We start from the raw sequence: 19,080 nt of genomic DNA, 5'->3' as shown, positions 1-19,080 counted from the left end.
TGGGTATTCTAGCTGATTTCGCTGGGGAAAAGCCTGTCACCATCTCATTCTGTACTGTCACAGTGTCTGAACACTATTTGAGTCCAGCTGTGGTAGACTGGCACAAAGGTTACAGAGGAGCCCCTGATTAAACCAGTGAACTTGATGAAATATGGCAGCTGTTAATAATGTAAAGTGGGATTTATGGAGGATGCAGGATTAAAAATGCCACTTAAGTGCAGTGAGTAATTTAAGGAATGCAGATGCCTTAAGCAAGACTGATTCTAAGATCTGCAAAGGTCATTTTAGCAAAGAGAAGATGGGATTTAAATAGCATATGCTTGGAAATTAAACTGTCTAGTCATGCTTCCCCCCTGTGTTACAAGGTCAGGGACAGTGGTAACAGTCGGCAAGAAAAAGAGGCCCATATATTTCTACTGAGTAACTTGTTTCTCTGAGGAATTCCCACTTTGGGAGTGTTCTCCTGTTTCGCCATATCTGTGCATACCTCCATAAGAAGGAGTGAGCAGCTTTCGTAAGGCTAGGAGATGTGCTGATACCACTTGGTGCTTTGGTATCACCCATGCCAGACAAGGACTGCTGTCCCAGTCCTTGTCTGTAGGTTAAATGAGCCACAGTTATGGTGTGTATACACGCATATTGTTTTTTGTTGTTGTTGTTTGTTTTTTTTAAATTGATCAAAGATCTACCAAAAGGTATCTACTTTTTCAAAAATATACCTGCAAAATATTAAGATGGCGGTCAGCCTTACCTGTACTTTGTTTATAGATAATTAGGATGTTGACATGCTTGTTAACTAGGGATGGGTATCGTTTAGGTTTTATCCGATACCGGTGCCAAACCGGTACTTTTGAAACGGTGCCGGTGCTTAAACGGTGCTCAAACCGGTGCTTAAAGAATGGAGAACACAAAATTGGTCCAAAAACCTCTCATGTTCAGCTGTTTTTTTGTAAAAAGATAACAATGTTAGCCTTTTCTGCAGCTACAGGGCATATATGGTATCACTCTTGGCTGGAAGCAGTGCTTAAACAATGGAAAAAACACAAACTTTGTCCAAAAACCTCTCATGTTTAACTGTTTTCTTTGGTCATTTTAGCCTTTTTGGCCAGGGTGAAGGGAGTATCTGCCATCAAACAAGAAGACAGCCGCATGTAGCTGTGATGATGTTTGCTAGTTCACCTTACATACATTAATGTAATAACGTGGTTAAACTACTCAACGTAAATTACACACGAACAACATTAAGCTACCGATGTTGCTAACTCCGGTCCGATAACAGGCACCACACCTCCAGTAGATGTGTGGAGCAAGACCTCTTGCTGTGAGGTCTTGCAGCAAGCTATCAAATACAGCGCATTTCTCGGCTTTAAAAAAAAAACCCGCTATGCGTCACCACGTGTTTCATCTGATTCGAGGTGTTACTTCCTTTGACAGTATCACAGTATCAGCTTAAAGCACTTGTTGCAGGCTGCTGAGTTTGCATCTCTTGCTGTGAAGTACAGCCAGACTTTTGACCGCTTCGCCTTGGGCATTTTTAATCTGTAGCTCTGTTCTAAAAGAACGTACGTACCTGGACCCGCCTACTATCCTCGGAAACTAAAATGATTGGCTGGAATCCAAAATGTATCATTCCATACCAGTTGGTGGCGGTAATGCACCTTTCAGTTGTTTGCCAACCGCCAATACAAATGTAAGGAAGAAGAAAGTGTATCACAGCTCAGGAAAAAAAAGCACCGAAATAAAGCACCGAAATGTGCGCTGCTTTTCGGTCTGGTTACTACCGTTTATGTCAGAACCGGTGCCATCATGGCACCGGATACCGGTACCCATCCCTATTGTTAACACAAAGTATTTAGATGGCTGTTAGTTTAGCACATTAATCCTAGCCATACAAAACTAAAATCTAATTTGTGATGGGTTGGGTTTTTTTTTTTTTTTTTTTTGTATAGGTCACCAATCATTGTACTATCATTCCCATCTTTCGACACATCTAAGAAGCTCATTTTCCATCAAAAATCCTTCTGGGCTGCTCAGCAGAGAGCTCTCATTTTGCTACTTGTATCTGCAGTTTCCTTTTCTATTTTTACCACCCAGCGCTTGTCATTGAGTCACAACAAATACTGGCCGATGAAAGGCAGCTGTAAGACTTGTATGATTACCCCCATTCTAGGCACACAACATGTCCACTCGTTTCTTTCTTCAGGAGGAGCTGCCTCCTATCTCAGAAACATGCATGCTGATGCCCCCTGTGATCACAATGAGTTTTTAAACACTTCAGTGCAAATCAAACATCACATGCCCGAATATCAAAATTATCTGCAAACAGCAGATGATAATGTTGTTTAAACACACGCACGTCAGACCTTTTAGCTTTTTGTCCTGAAAATCATCCTTCGGATGAGGCAAAGCATGCCCCCGCCCCACCCCCATGTCAACACAGTCTTTTGTCCTTTTTTTTTTTCTTTTTTACATAATGCCGGGAATGTAGACAAAGCTTTCTTTGCTGTGTCAGGCATGTCCTCTTTCCTCTTACTGTGGTAGTTGTCATTCCGGTTACGTAATGAGGAAGTGACTAGCATTAAAAGTACAGTAAAAAGGAAAGCGAATACCTTACCAGAAAAACAAGTAATTCCCCAAAACTAGGCCAGTTGTCTGTGTGAAAAGTCTCCTCTTGAGGAATAGATTGACCTTCTGATATTCTCCTTTATTTCTTGGAAATAAAGGAGAATATTAAGCATGAACTAACTAGAGTACCAACTCATGACTATATATTGGATATAAACTCCAAGAGATGCTTATTTTAACTTAGAATAACAGTCTGCCTGGTTTTTGTTTGAAGATGTCAAATATCTGACTACATCTACCTTTTTAAAAAAATTGCTTTTATTTAACCAAAATCAAAGTTTTTAAACATTTCTCTATAGTAATTTAATATGACTGTCTGATCACCTTTTTTTGTCACAAAGACAACGAGTGGTTTCGTTGAGTTTTGTCTTTCTCAGGAAGGCAAAGCCTGAAATTCAATGGTAGAGATAAACTTTTTTTTTAAGATTATGATCACTACCTTTGTAAAACTCCACCCAGTCCCATGTGCATTGTTGTTTTTACTTTTTAAAATTGATTGCGAAGCATTACAGGCAACAACATGTTTTTGTCATGTACTGGTAAATGTTGACAGCTTGGCTCTGTGCATTTCAGACTAACTGGAAGAAAATGTCACTATAGGCGTTATGTATTAGACAGTTATTCAAATGAATGGATACTTGAAAAACTGGCACTTCATTTGCCTATTTAAGCATAAAATGTCATGCAACTTCCATCACAAAAAAAATGGTGTTGATTTAAGTACTTGGGGAATGGAATTTATATGATTAGAGCTGCATAAAGTCAGTTTCTTAAAAATATTTAATAGTAATTTTCTGTGTTTTTGTTTTATTCATGGAGTGAACCAGAGATTTCCAGAATGCCCTTTGTGTAAAACGTTGACTTTAATATATTAGATTTGTTGTTATTTGTTCTTAAACAAGTGTAGTTAACACATATTTAACCAGATAAGGGCTCAATTGCATATTTTAAACGCAAAATTTCAGAAAACTGGATGTAATTAGTTGAGTGGGATTTATAATGATGTCTTTTTCCCAATTTACATGTGGTGTGATTCACCATGCTGTGGAAAGATGTTGGCTATAGATATATGTTCCCGTGAGACTAGAAAAGTAATTGCTGAGCTCATGCTGTGTGTTAAACTTTTTATTAGGAGGGGGGAAATGCATGGTGGGGGTTGGGGGCATGGTCACGTGATGCATTATGCCATTGTTTTGCTCATTTCTTTTCTTGAGATTAAAGCCATTACCTCTAACTCTTCCTGCTACATGTACCAATAGGTAGGAATGGGTATCGTTTAGGTTTTATCCGATACCGGTGCCAAATCGGTACTTTTTAAATGGTGCCGGTGCTTAAACAGTGCTCGAACTGGTGCTTAAAGAATGGAGAACACAAACTTTGTCCAAAAACCTCCTTATGTTTTTATTTTTAGCAGTCTCTTTTTTTATGCAAAATGATAAGCACCATCCAGCCCCACGCACGGGGCGATCCGCGCTAACTCGCTAATGGAGATTTACCACACCCGCAGTAGATGTTCTCGAAGCACTTGTTGCAGGCCTGAGTTTGCATCTTTTGCTGTGAAGTACAGTCAGACTTTTGACCGCTTTGCCTTGGGCATTTTTAATCTGTAGCTCTGCTCTAAAAGAACGTACATACCTGGGCCCGCCTACTATCCTTGGAAAGGTAAAATGATTGGCTAGAATCCAAAGTGTATGACATCTCAGGAAAAAAAACAAAACAAAACACCGAAATAAAGCACCGAAATGTGCGCTGGTTACTACCGTTTATGTCAGAACCATTATGGCACCGGATATCGGTACCCATCCCTACCAATATGTAGCGGATTTAGTGTTACTTCATTTTGCTCTCATTACAGGTCAAAATATAGTTTTTATTTCCTGATTGTCTTCTGACAGCGACTGTCTGCTGCAGCCAGCATGCCTTTTTTTTGTTAGATAGTGATCTTGAATAGAGTCTGATGTTTGTTCATACTGTATATGGGAAGCATTAAGCTATGCTGACAGGTTCAATTGTTGCTGGCTGAAGATGACATCTATAAGTCACTTCAAGAGGGCCAGGAAGAGAGAAACAAAAACACAACCATTGTAAAACAGCTGTGGGACTACAAGTCAAAGAAAAGGGGAAAAAGTCTACTGAATGACGCATTACCTTGCTTACTGGTGTCTCTGGTTGGCTATAAACAGACGGGTTTTCCCTGTGTGTTGTTTTTACTTTTTTTTTTCTCTTTGTCCTCTTTTGGACACAACACAGAGAGAGCAGGAAATATGATGTGAAACTGATAGTGGAACCTGTGGTGAAGAGTCAACCTATTTATCAGTGAACTCTACAGAAAAGGTTCTTGTAACATTGTCAGTCAGGTTCTCAGGATGGACAGCCACTGCAAAGGTATATAAAAAAATCTTCCCAGTTTGCACAGACCCTGTTATTTTATAAACTTGTCCACCTGGGTGACTACATAGTGGCTTAGAAGGACTAACAGAATAGGAATTATTCCCAGTCAGTGTCTGTGTGTGGCGTTCAGGCGAGAGTTAACAGTCGCATACATATTATGTTACTTCTGGCTCTATGGTGGCCTGCCTTGTCAGCCCTTTAGTTCAACAGTATTTATGCTGACCATATAGTTTCTTTCCTAATGGAGTTTGTTTTTAACAGCCCTCTATAGTTTCTTGTATTCCTTGTACTCACAGTGGAATTAAGGTACAGGTATTTCAAGACAGCGTTGCAAGTTTTCGTTGCACGCATTAATGATAAGTGGTTACATGTGCAGTTATGTTGAGACTGTGGCAGCTTTTCGGCCACGCGTCCCAGGTCAGTCTCGGAAGCGATTAAAACAATTACAGCCACAAATTAAATCTTTAATGAAACCTTTCCAGTGTTTGCGAAAAAATGTTTTTCCATGCGTGATGCAGTAGAAGCTGCTGTTTTAATCAGAGTGGATCCACTGTGATCCGAATAGGTCCTCTGGGGTTTGGGGGTAGAATACTGTTTGCTATTACTTTCATTTCTTATCTCGGAGCTGGTGGATGCATCTGCCAGGCCACATTTAGCATTCAGACTTTGTCCCAGGCCCAGATAGCCAACCGAGTGTAAACAAAATTTGTGATGCTGATGTGATTGCTGGAGTGATAACGTCTTCAACTGTAGATGACACACAGCTGATATGTCATTTCTGAAACTCTTCCTCTTCTTATTCTTTTTCTCACTCAGCCTTTTAGTTTTTAGTTTTCCAAAGTGTATTAAAGAGATATTTGAATGTAGATGTTTTGGTTATTCTATGTTTGAAAATTTGATGTAATTATGCACTGAAACAACAGTGGAAAATTCCGAGTCATGTTAGAGATTTGAGTTCAGTGACTGTGGGAGAAGACTTTGTTAAGGAATTTATTTTTTTTTTAATTCCAGGCAGTCTTTGAAAATGAAGAGCATAAAGAAGCATATGTGCTCTTGAGTGATCAATTATTAATCAATAACACAAGAAATTATTTCAAACACCAGTGCTCGAACAAGACTTCCGAATGCTTGTGAATGAGCAGCGAAGCTCTTGAGTTGCTGATGATGTGCAGTGCTAGGCTTGGTTACTTGCCAAGACACAGACTGCATAGTTTCTGTAGGGCTGTGAGAACAAGAAGAACATTTTTAGGCAGGCAGTGCATTTTCAGTATATGTTTTATAGATTCGTTTACAGTCATTTCATATATTCAGAAGCTGGTAAACTGTGCTTTGGAGCAAATGTTTGACAGCTAAAGTAGTTGGATATTTCATTTTCTTTTTAAAATGCATTTGAAATTTGGCTTTTCTTTAAATGTTCAACAACAAAATCTGAACCATTCCTATCTTGTAAAAAAATGGAGTCCCAGACAGTTTGACTAACCAGAGTCACTATCTTATGACTCCTATTGGTTGCACTTATCAATCACGGTAACGTGAGCATAAGAAACAATGAATGAGAGAGGTAAATAACTCAAGTGACACATTTATTGAAATTAAATAATAATAATCCACAAAACACCATAATACAACAATAAGTGAACAATTCTTCCCTTTTCTCTTTTTCCGTTCTCTTTTCTGTTTAGATAGACAAATTGTATTGTGCATTGTGCTGTGATACTGCTACATATCTTTGTGGTAAGCTATTGTGAGTTGCTCCATGAGATTCATTCCTAAATAAGGAACTTGCATTTCAATTTCTAAAGCTTTGGTTTTTATTATTTAATTTATCTCATTATATTGCAGATCCAGTGCTTGGAACCAAGCCTGTTAGTACTCATAGGAATTAGTGTCGTCAATTGAATCAATAGATACTCAAGTGCTTGATAAATGTCCTTTCAGGTAGCTGATTTTGGTCAGTACTCTTGTTCACTGTCATCTGTGGTTTTGTATTGCTTTCTGTGTGGGTTACAGATGTTATGTCTTGGCTTCTTTGCTGTAATTTGCTGCCTAAGAACAACTTAGTTGCCCTTCCTAAGCCCCCTCTGTTGAGCTTGTAGACTGGAAATTGGCAGGTTCATAAATACTTCACCCCATGCCACTGGAACGGCTTTAGCATGTGTTTTGGGACCACATGGCTGGAAATAATAGCATAATGGAGAAAGCTGCTTCTTGTGGCTGGTGGTGTCCACTCATTTACCCGGTGATCTGCTGAACAATCAGTGTGCCAAACCAAATTTACGAGCACATGGGCTCCCTCTCTCCAGCAAAGCCCCCTCTAATGAAATGCCCCTACTAGATTAATGTCTACACAGGGATGATTTGCATCCAGACCCACCTATAAATTTCAGGCAATGGCCAAAGAGAATTTGAAACTTGCACTCAAAATCAACTGCAGGCTGCCTTTAGGTGTAGTAGACTGTCCCTCCTCAGTGTGACTGCAGTCTTGCTGGAAGAAAGCCAGGCACTGCTGACCTCTGGTTCCAATCAGGCCTATCACGACACTGTTACAGTTGTTTTGTGTCCTTTGTTGTTGCTAGTTGCCTCATAAGATAGGATAATCATGGCCATAATGAACGCTGTTACCTCATGGGGTTACAAGTAAAGCCTTCACCAAAAAAAAACGTATATGTTTAAATCACCAAACTCAGCTGGATTTAACTTGCAAGTAAAGTCTTGATATGAATTCCTGTGGGATTTGAGAGTAATGATGTGAGTGGACTAGATAAGGCTAGTATGGCGCCATTTGACATGCGTTTCAGAAACCACAATGATTGGATTGTGACTGAGCGTCAATTCAGTGAATGAAATTTGTGAAAACAAGGATGCCTGAAAGTCAAGTTGTGTGGCTTGTTTGCATTGCGCTTAAATGATTTATGACTGGGAGCTTCAGGGATAAACCAATGGATCTGACTAAGGTGTGTTGATGGACATCGAAGCTTAAGTAAACATGCTCGTATGGTTAAAGTGTTAGAGTCATATAAACCTAACTTCTCGTGTGTTTTTCTTTTTTTTTTGGGGGGGGGGGGGGTCTTTTTAATAATTTAATCTAACTCGCTGCTGATGGTAGAGTATGAATAGTGAGGTATATCAATTGTCTCACCCTGCTCTGAGTAGGAAAGAAAGAACACACGCTGTCTTCTCAAAGCGCCGAACAGCTTTTGCAGATACAGTATTGTTTAGCCTATTCTTGCTGTTGGCCATGAAATGAAAATGATACAGTGCTGTTTTTATGGTGTTGTAGGTGCTGAAATTCAAAAATATATGGGTCATTTTAGCCAATTGCTAGGCAGTTGCTAGGCAACGTGATGACGTTATAATATATCATGTGCAATTCAAGTTTTGTGGCAATAAATGAGATGTTGTTGTCGTGAAATAAAAAAGAACAGTGTGCTTGCATGAGGTGTTAGGCGCATAAAACCTAAAAACTGGTTATTTTAGCCTGTTGCTGTGTGATTGCATGATGACATCATTATATCTGATACCTATGAGAACCTTCAGGGGCCCAAGATGTACTTATTAGCCAGGTTTGGTTGCTCAGCCCCTGATGCTGTAGTAGGATTTGGCAGACAAAGGAAGAAACTCACAAATAGACAGATATTTTGCGTGTTATAGCACAATACTGCATATGATGTAATGGAGCACTGAGCTCATAATTCACAAGTAGCACATTACAATGACAAGATTTTTTTCTGTGTTCTCATAGTTGGTTATTTTCAGAAAAAAGCAAACAAAAAACTGTTCATGGAGACAAAAACAGCTTTTTGCTATACAGTTACAATATTATGTTTACTCAAAATGTACTAAATGATTCTCATCTTTTTCATTTTTGTCAGTTTTGTGTTAAAGAAGATTTATGGATGATAAAATGTTCTCTTCTCTGTTTATTCCCTGATGTTTTTGCTTTCTTTATTATTGCAAACTGTGATCAGCACTGAAACAGCACACTTGTAGCGGCCACAAGGCCAAAGTATAGTTGCCTGTTCATTCTTTATTTCTTCACAGTTGAACCAATTATCTGCCTCACAGCTGTCAAAACCAGCTGATGCAGCAGCTGAATCGAAGGCAATTTGTAGCATAGTACCTGTGGAGAGCTGTTTGAAATGCTGCCACTAGTTTTCTGCCAAGTGGGAGTGCGATGTGTGTGTGTGTGTGTGCGTGAAAAGCTGACAAGGTGGAGGCTGAGTCAACAGTTAAACACAGATGAGGAGCTACTGCTTACACACACTCTTCTGAGTCACCATGGATAGATGTCAACACAGGCCTCGTTACAGCTGGCTAGGCTGAATTTTCTGTTGCGAGTACTTAAATGGTTTGTGTATTTAAGTTTGCTGATGGTTACTTGCTGGTTTAACAGGTTCAATTGCTTCCACTCAGGTGTTGGCTTGCGGTATGTGCGTTTCAGTGCTTGCAGATGGAGTGCACTTCTTCTCTTGTTCTTTATAACCTCAGACTTTGCAAGAGACTCTGAGGGCTCACCCAAATCTGAGCAATATGTTCAGGAATGCAGCATGAGTAAGAGTGAGATCCCCCTGTATCCAGCTCACTGTGCTAGGTCAGGTGTTTAAGACCACTTGGATTCAAAGTGGGAGAAAAAACCAGTGCGCCTTTTTAACACGATCAAGAGCTTTAAATGTCTGGAAACAAAAGTCTAATATTATTTAGATGCTATTGTAATATTGCTGATTGTGTTTATGTTTGAAACACAACCATCCAAAAAGTTGAGAGGCTGTTTATATACAAAGAAACACAAAAATAAATTTTAATTTATAAACCATTTAAGGCCTACGGCTCAGTTTCCCAGACATGAATTATACCTAGTTGTAGATCATAAACGTTTCTTTGATTTTTTTCCTTTTTCTTTTTCTTTTTTTAAATTTACTGGTTAGGCTTGGTCTGGGACTGCAGTTAATCCATGTCTGGTAAACATGCTGATTATGTTATTTTGAACATTGCATAGAGAGCTATTTTGAATCTGATGCCAGCAATCAGGGACAACATTGTTAGTTTAATTACAGTATTTACATGATTAGTTATAAAAAGAGACTCCCTGAGGGATTGTCTTCTGGGGAAAAAGTGAAATATTGTTGGTTCAAAGTGTTTGACAATATAGTACTAAAGTCAGATTGCAAAGAATTTGGGAATTCCCTTTAAAGAGGCAGAGAATCCACATCTCTGGATGAAATGGACAAAGAACTAATATTGAATGGCCCTGCTATTTGGGCCCTTAGGTATGACTTTATTAAAAATAGACATTTTCCTGTTGTGGAAATGTGTTGCTGCATCCAGAAATAATGTAGTTTAAAATTTTACCATGCAAAGAAACATAAACTATGTCCACTTACTCCTCTGGACCAGAGCTCAACTGTCCCGTGGTCTTGCAAAACAAAATTTGGACACTTTGTCCACAAAGCTAAGGAGCACAGGGAACATCCAACAAATTGTCTAAAATGGGGACGTCACCGAGCTTTTTCTTTCTTAAGCAGAGTTTTTTGTCATGCCATATGTAGTTTTTTCTCATACACAGTATAAAAGATGGACATAGCTACTAATGTCACCTGTTGGTATTTGAAGTCCCATTTTGAGCATTTCCAGCGTAGCCAAAAAAAAAAATATATGAAAAACAGGTCTGTTTGTAAAACTGCATGCTCATTGGCTAACGATTCTTAAAGTCATAAGGAAGCGTTTATAGAGTCAGAAAACTGCTACCCTATTTACTACTTCTGATGTTTTACAGATATTTAACAACTAACCAGGTGGGATTAACTTGTCCATTTTGGCTGTCTGACAATCATGGTAACTATGTAGGAATAAGGTCCCGGTCACATAGGCCTAGAAAGTGATCTGCGACCATCTGGCAACCTCCTGTCATAAAGTAAAAGTGAATATTCCACAGCTGGTTGCAATTGGTTGTTAGAGGTTGATGGCAGTTGCTCAGAAAATGATTTGCGAAGTCTTAGTTAACACAGGTCTACAGACAGGTCAGTGATGACCACAACCACAACCGGAATAAACTTTAATTTCCCAAACCAGTTTACAAACCACTTCCTTGTGATTGCTTTTGTTCGCTAGCTAATCGCCGCGGTCATAGTTTTAATGGAGGCGACAGACTTGTCTGTGAAAGTGCATCCCCTTCTGTACAACCAGTTTCACTCAGCAACATTATTGTACATGAAATGGACAACTTGCATATCTGTGAGGCCTTATTGATTCTTGACCAACATTCAAGGAAGACTGCTTAAATTAGCAAGGTGATGTCAAACCATATTCTGCACATATTTCAAGAGTAATGCTGCTTGGAAAAGAAAAACTACCAGAAAGAACCCATTGAAAATCTTTTTGCTCATTGAGTGTCTTGAACCTTTTGGGCAGCTAAAAAAAAACAGTCTTAAGCACAGATGGGAAAACTCTGACTGGTACTCCAGTGAAGATGATGAAAAATTAAAGTGGGCAAAAGAAGAATGGGGTTTTGTGCAGTTTTCTTGTACAAGTGTGAACGAATGTGTGTTTGTGAATAATTGCCACTTTCCTTTTATGCAGGAGCTGACAGCCTGTGTGGGTCACGCACCAGTAACTCCTCAGAGATACATAATTTGACAGCACCATGAGAAACAAATCACTACAGAGAGGACTCATTAGATCTGCTTAGCAAGACACATTTGTGCTTTTAATTAGCTGCTGATTAATACAGATCATTTAGGTCTCAGTAATATGGACACAAGAAGTGTGTATTGCACTGAGGAGCCTAAGACTTGATGAATGGCCTTAATTTATGTACTTGACTGGGGGGAAAAAATGGAAGTAAGAATAAAGACACACAAACAAGCATCTTACCAGAGAAGCAAGTGTAAAATCTACATCAAACATTAAAATGATGCATCTTGACTGCAGTGTTCTTTGAAAAGGAAACATCTTATAAAATATTGACAATAAATGTGAAAAGGTACACAAGAGCATCTAGCTTTGGTGTTCCTCCTCTGAGGGACCTGTCAGCGTGAGTGAGCTGTTATAGCCGACCGCAGGTTCAAGTCATTGATCATTTGATGGCATTGTTCTGAATGGAGGCAAGAGCCACGAAATTGCAAGAAGGCCTGTTCTGCTTTCAGTAGAAAGTTTTGAAAATTGAGTGCAACTCTGGATGTGATTTATTCATTTTCATCACAGCTTGAAGGAGTTTGATCGCAGAAGCTTAAAGCATTTCATAACTGCCACGCTTGCTGCTGAATTCCACAGTATATTATTCAGTAAAGCCACTAACTGTTTAGGTAACTTTGGAAATTACTTTGGTCTATCCAGTTCAGTCAAGGACTGCGACGTTCATAATGGCATTCCTTCTGTTAGCCTTGTCAAGTGCGAGGAGAAGAGGTCAGAGGTGAAGATGGGTCTGTGTGTCCTGATTGTATTTATTTATTTATTTTAAATGTTGAGGCCGATAGAACACAAAGTACAGTAAGAGAAGAGCAGTACAAATATGTGGTACAGCACTGTTTGCATGCAGTATTAAATATGGTCTCCAGTGTAGTAGTCTTATTTGCAATGTCATCAATCAAATGCCTTAAAAAAATAATAATAATAACTACAGTAGCTTCTGATATTTTCTAAATAAGTGGAAGGAAATGGGTGCACATGTTTTTCTTTATTGCCCAGTACTATTTTTTTAATTTTATTTTTGCCACATTAAAAGTGATGAAGTGCTAGAAGCTATTTCTTCAAGGCCTAACCCTACTGAATATTTTACAGTGAAAAACAAATAATGGGTTTCTAATTACATTGGGACAGGCCTTTCCTGAAAGAGGTGAGGAAAGTAAAACAGCTTTAGGAAAATGTGCCCAAGCTTTAATAATACATGGTAACGTATCTGAAAGTGAAGAAAATGTTTTACCTACAATAAGCCATACACAGTGTAAAAACAGGAATTTGTTGGAAGCAAGGTGTGTTTGTCTGTGTGTTGCACAGTAGATGATGTTCCAGTTTATTTGATGCTAAGCAGGGAGATATGATTAAATGAGCAGGCTAATGCATTTCTGCAGCCGTGTCCAGTTGCACTTACTCTTGCAGAAACGCAGATTGATAAACTCTGAGTCAGCGTTCTTTGCACTCGCTCTGGCCTCCCTGATCATTTCCTCTCTCACAACAGGAAACAGACTGTCCTCACAGCAACAGACTCTGTATCTGATCCAAAGGAGAAAGAAAAAGGGCTTAAATATGTACCGTACACATGCAGTGAGGTAAAGGGCAAGTGGAAGCCACTGAGATGGCAGTAAATGTAACACTGGTTGTGGGGTGGAAATCTTAATTCTACCACTTGAGATTTCACTTCTCTGCAGGCCGCTATTGGAGAAACCACCCTCACAGCTTGAGGAGGCCTTCCTGTGGAATGATACTTCCAATGGGATTTGGCATTTCATGCATTATTTAAAAGGCTTTGGGAATGCACCTGAAAGTGCCTGGTGTTTCAGCACAATGCAGAAGAAAAACAGCTCAACTTGGATTCTTGCTTTCATTCATGTATTTGTCATCATTAAGATGATAGTTTCCACTTAGATAAGGCAATAAAAAGTGGATTTCATTTTTATTTCCATTACCACCCAAATTAGCTTTGAGAACCTGAGTGAATTAATAATCCATTAATATTCTTTTCTCATATAACCCTACATTCTGAAGGCGCTTTTTCTCAACTCGCTGTTTTCTGTAGCCATTTCGGAAATCTAATTTAGCTCAAATCCAGTTGGTACAATTCCTGATTGAGTTCTAATGACTCAGTCAAAGAGGCAGGTCCTGCAAATCGCAGTAAAGCAGACATTAGAGTTTTTACAGTTCATTGTACATTGCTGAAAATATCAGCAGCAGCATGTCCTCAGTTTGATTCCTAGCCAGCAGGATGTGTACTTCATGCTTTCTTTCTCACCTTCTTTCTGCCTGTCTCTGCTGTGACTAATTAAGGCAAAAGAATGTCTTTAAATTGATGCACCTGTCACTTACAGCCTTAAAATGGCTTTAATTGGTGCTTCTATCATGTCACTGTAACCGTTACAGAACTTTATGGTGAGTTTCTGCTTACTGTTTAGGTAACTTGATCATTTTGACTCGTTCTAACAGCTCGTATGTGTTTTTTCAGCTGTTTCAGGCAATTCTAAAACCCACTGAGCGCTGACTGCTGGGGATGGTGAGCATCAGTTAAAGAGGGAAATATTTCCTTAAGGGATTAATAGAGATGCACGCACTGGATTTTTAGACATGAAATTCACCAAGTGATCAGAAACATGACTCTGTGAATGCTAATTTTAGTTGCTCTGTAACAGCTGGATTTGTAAATGAGCAGCTGCTTCTTGTCAGTTTCCCATATTAAATTAAGAATTGTATGAGCACTTGCATTTGCAGCCTTTTTGCCAGTGCCCTTCCATAGCCAACAAGTTAGTGACTCAGGGGCAGAAAGTCAGGCTCCATATGAATACAAATGACTGATGATACATGGAGCTGTATAAGATGCAGCAGACTGTCCATTTGTCTTCTGTACAAGGGTGACAGTTTTGCAGGACAGACCATAAAAATGAATGCCTCACCACACAAGTCAGGATTTCTGCAAATGCAGTAACAGCAATAGTAGTAGTACTAGTAGTAGTAGTAATATGAGTGGTAGTTGTAGAAGTTATATTCAATCTGTAGGCTGGTGGAGCTGTCCAGGGTACTGACCACTTCTTGTGTGCTGTGGCCACCTCTGAGGATGGTTGGTTAGAAAGTGTGAAGTTGTTTAAAAGATGCTTCACAAAGATTTGTGAAGCATGGTTTTTGTCTGATCATTTTTTTCACTGATGCATTGTATACACAGCAATCAATTTCTCCAGTAATTGTATCTGGACTGGAGGATGTGTGTCAATGAATCTCATCCCACCACTGCATTATATTGACTCCGCTGTATTCTTACCTCAGCCAATTTCCACAGTCCAAATGGGATTTGCGTTAATGAAAATGCAGACGGTATCAGGTTTCTTCTGTGCTTTATGGAAATAATTAAGATTTTTGGATGTCGTTGCTGAAAAATTGCTGACAGTCTTAAGGAGATGTTTAGGTGAGATATAAATATTTGAAATGAGAGGAATGGTACATGGCCAACACCCAGGCAAGCAAACAAGTAAAATGACTTGGAATGATGAGGAGGACAACAATCACCAATGAAGAACTATGCAGAGAATCATCAACAATAAGGCTGAACAGCACAACCCTTCCAAGAAGAGCCTTTGTATGTACAGTACCAGTAACTATACCGTCTATTCCCAAATTAATCCCTCATTGTTTTTGCCATGTGAAAAATGAAAAGTGGCGACAAAGTAGCTCATAAATCTGTCCTTATTCAGCCATACCGTTGGTTTATTGCCCCTTAATGCTTTGGTTCACAGTAGAGACTACATTTTATTTCTGTAGTGTGAATAGCACTGTACTTGCTTTTAAAATGCTTTTTACTAAAGGCAATTTCTAAAAGAACCTATGAAATGGCAGGGTCAAAGGTTCACAGGTATGACCGACCAACCTTGCAGCTAGAACTGCAATCAAGCATTTGGAACAACTGTCAATAAGTCTTTCACATCACTGTGGAAGGATATTGGCCCACACTCTTCTTTGTGTGGTTGTTTATGGTCCATTAGTCCATTGACTTTGAGTAGACCAATCCAAAACCTTTTTTCTTTTTCTTCATGGTCACTCAGATGTGAACTTGCTGGTGTGTTTGGGACATTGTCATAACACAAGTAAGCCTGAGCTTTTGGACATGACATGCTCGTTGGAGATTCTCCTTCAAGATTTTCTGCTAGAGAGGAAAATACATGGTTCCAGGAGACCATCACCACCATGTTCCATTGTTGGTATGATGTTCATTTTATGCTGTTAGTTTTACATCAGAGGAAACCTTCCAAGTCATCATGAAGATTTTTTTTTTTTTTTTTTTTTTTGGCAAATCTGAGACAAGACTTTGTGGGTTTTGTTTGTTAGTTTGTTTGTTTTTTCTGCCAGATATGTCATTCTGGTCCTGTCTCTTTCTTGTTGTTGAATCATGAACATGGAACTTAACTTAGGCAAGTGAGGGCTCCAGTTCTATTGTGGCCTCATGGATGAGTTGTTCATGTGCTCTTGTAGAGATTTTGGTAGGCCAGCCGCTCATGGGAAGGCTCTCATGAGAGAGCCACTATGCTTTCACTATAGTGTCCGTGAAGGTTCTCAGTCATCCAGGTCATCGTAGTCAAAGGAGCTTGCAAAGAAAAGCGTCTGGACTTCTTTAAGTTGCTAGAAGCCGTTTCACCTCTCATCTGAGAAGCTTCTTCAGTTCTAAGGTCAAATGGCGGAGAGTCCCAGATTTAAACCCAGTGGGAGTATCCCCCCAAAGAGGGACAAAAGGACCCCCTGATGATCCTCTAATCACATGAGCCAAGGTGTGAAAACGGGTGTGGGTCCCAATCAGCCAGAGTTTCGGGTGAGCTCATTGTAAAACCTGACCCCACCTTATCATGCGATTTCCTGAGGTCAGATGGCCCAGGATGTGAGTGGGCGTTACGGCATCTGGGGAGGGAACTCAAAACTGGATTATAGATGGCAGGAAGTTGGTGTCGTAAACCCCCGCCTCTGTTCAAAGATGGTCGCTCACAGTGGACATAGATGGCTTCTTTCACTCCTCTTTCAAACCATCTGTCCTCTCTGTCCAAAATGTGAACATTGACATCCTCGAAAGAGTGTCCTTTATCCTTTAGATGCAGATGGACAGTTGAGTCTTGTCCCATGGAGGTGGCTCTTCTATGTTGTGCCATGCGCTTGTGAAGTGGCTGTTTGGTCTCTCCATTGTAGAAGTCTGGGCATTCCTCACTGTACTGTACAGCATACACCACATGTGTTCTGGAGTTTTGTCTTTCAGGTGAACCAGTTTTTGTCTTCGTGTGTTGCTGGGTCTGAAATGCACCGGGATGTCATGCTTGACGAAAACTCTCCTGAGTTTTTCTGATACACCGGCTACATAGGGGATGATAATGTTGCGTCTGTCTTTCTTTTCCTCCTTCGCTGGTGTCTGATCTATGGTGGTTTGAAAGAGGAGTGAAAGAAGCCATCTATGTCCACTGTGAGCAACCATCTTTGAACAGAGGCGGGGGTTTACGACACCAACTGTCTGCCATCTATAATCCAGTTTTGAGTTCCCTCCCCAGACGCCTTTTGCCTTTTTGCCATTTTGCCATTTCACCTTAGAACTGAAAAAGCTTCTCGGATGCGAGGTGAAACGTCTTCTAGCAACTTAAAGAAGTCCAGACGCTTTTCTTTGCAAGCTCCTTTGACTTTCACTATAGTATGTTGACAGTCCCGGACTGGCCTGTTTTCCTGTTATCAGAGCTATGCTGTTAATTGGATTATTTATTTGTGTATTTCACAGCACTGTGGCTGTTACAACCAGAATAGTTGTAGTTTCACATTTCTTGTCCACGAGTTGTCTATTTTATTATGCAAGCCATCATGAAAGTTTTTTTTGCCTAAGGGCTAAGTGCTCTGCTATGAGCTACCCTAAAATTGTGTATTGAAAAAAAAAAAAGGCCAACCTTTTTTTAAGAAAGCACATACCTTTGCAGCTTTATACCAGGACCCATAGGGAGGAAAAAAGCAGCTAAAAAGAATTTGGCTCTGTGTCACTTTATTAACTTTTGTGATTTTCCTGCTGTGATGTGTCTGCCAGTCTGTCTGTGATGGTTTTGGTCTCTCTTGTTTCCCCATATACCTCAAGAGGGCAAAATGATAGAAATTTTACTCAATCCAGTACAGAGCGAGCAGCCACTATATGGCCTCAAAAACAACTGCAGAATTTAATCAACACCAAAGTACAAAAAGGTTGGGGTTTTTTTTTGTGTTTTTTTTTTTCTTTTGTCTTCAAGGACAAGATACTGGATTCAGTAGATGCATTTTTGACACACTCAGTGGAATATTTTGTAAATGTCACACCAAAGTTGTATCTAGAATATAAATTGTGTCCACTTCTCGGGAGACCAGATTGATCTGTTTAAAAGTGTAGCACCTGTCAGTGTCAGATAGCTGCACTTTACTGCAATAATGCAGCTGCTGAATCAAAGCCTGGTGGTTAGTGAGCCGTTTTATGTAACTTCAGTAGGACAGCAAAAGACAAGTGAAGCACTGCAGCATCCCTGTTTCTACCTGCTTAACAAAAAACATTAAAACCGTGTGTCTCATTTGTTTTTCAGATCTGAATGTGACGCCTCCAGAATGGTCAGGTATGTCCACCTGCTTTTAAAAATCTGTTATTATTGTTTTTATGTGTTTAAGTTGATGCATCTGCCTGATACTTATCTAATTTAAAGGAAAGCTTGTGCCTTTTGGGGAAATTGTCTTATTGCTCCAGAAAATACTTTGGTGAAGACACTGTCCTACATAAGTCTTTCAGTTTGAGTGAGGAAAATGAATAACCAAGGATCATGAGGCTAGCCAGGGTAAGTGAGGAACTGAGGTTGGACTGTTATTGGTGTTCCTTGATATTGCAGTGTGGAGGAAGTAATGAGATTTTTATGTCCAGTCCAAGGTCACACTCTTCTGTTGATAGTTGCTGGCTGTGTGAACTTTGATAGTTGGAGATTTATAGGTTTGTTTCTCCTGACAGAGTTAAGTTGTGGGTTGATTTAAAACTGTAATGTGAGTCCATCATTTGCTGTGAACAAAGCTGAGGGAATATGGCTTGCATGCAGAGAGCAGATGGGCTTCTCTTGCTGGTAAACACTCCTTATCTGCAGTTTCTCTCTTTAGGGATGTCTCGCTATGGGATCCAAACAGTCTCTCTCCCTGCCTCTGTAGTGCGGTGTATCAAGAACCTAACAGTGTCTAGAAAAGTTGAAAAATTGTGGCAGAGCCTTTCCCGTGTTTTTGATACCATTTTTCCAGGCTGTGTCTGTTCTTTCCTTATACTCTGTCTGCACTCCCAGGCTGCTTCTCTTCTGCTCTAAATGTCCCATTACAAATCTGAAGCAAATTCAGAGGGCCACAGCCTGAAGATGT

At 39.7% G+C, this 19,080-nt stretch overlaps 1 protein-coding gene across 2 annotated transcripts in view; it reads left to right on the top strand.

Annotated features, from left to right (window-relative positions):
* iqsec1a (IQ motif and Sec7 domain ArfGEF 1a) overlaps positions 1-19,080 on the top strand; it is a 96,919-nt gene that overhangs the window by 1,305 nt on the left and 76,534 nt on the right. For both annotated transcript variants that reach the window (XM_085144915.1, XM_085144921.1), the window contains exon 2: positions 18,276-18,305. In XM_085144915.1, the coding sequence (XP_085001041.1) occupies positions 18,276-18,305 (30 nt within the window). The remainder of the gene's footprint in view (positions 1-18,275; positions 18,306-19,080) is intronic.

This window comes from Neolamprologus multifasciatus, chromosome 20 (genome assembly GCF_963576455.1).
Source record: "Neolamprologus multifasciatus chromosome 20, fNeoMul1.2, whole genome shotgun sequence".
NCBI lineage: Eukaryota > Metazoa > Chordata > Actinopteri > Cichliformes > Cichlidae > Neolamprologus > Neolamprologus multifasciatus.
This window is presented reverse-complemented; position numbering and strand designations above follow the sequence as displayed.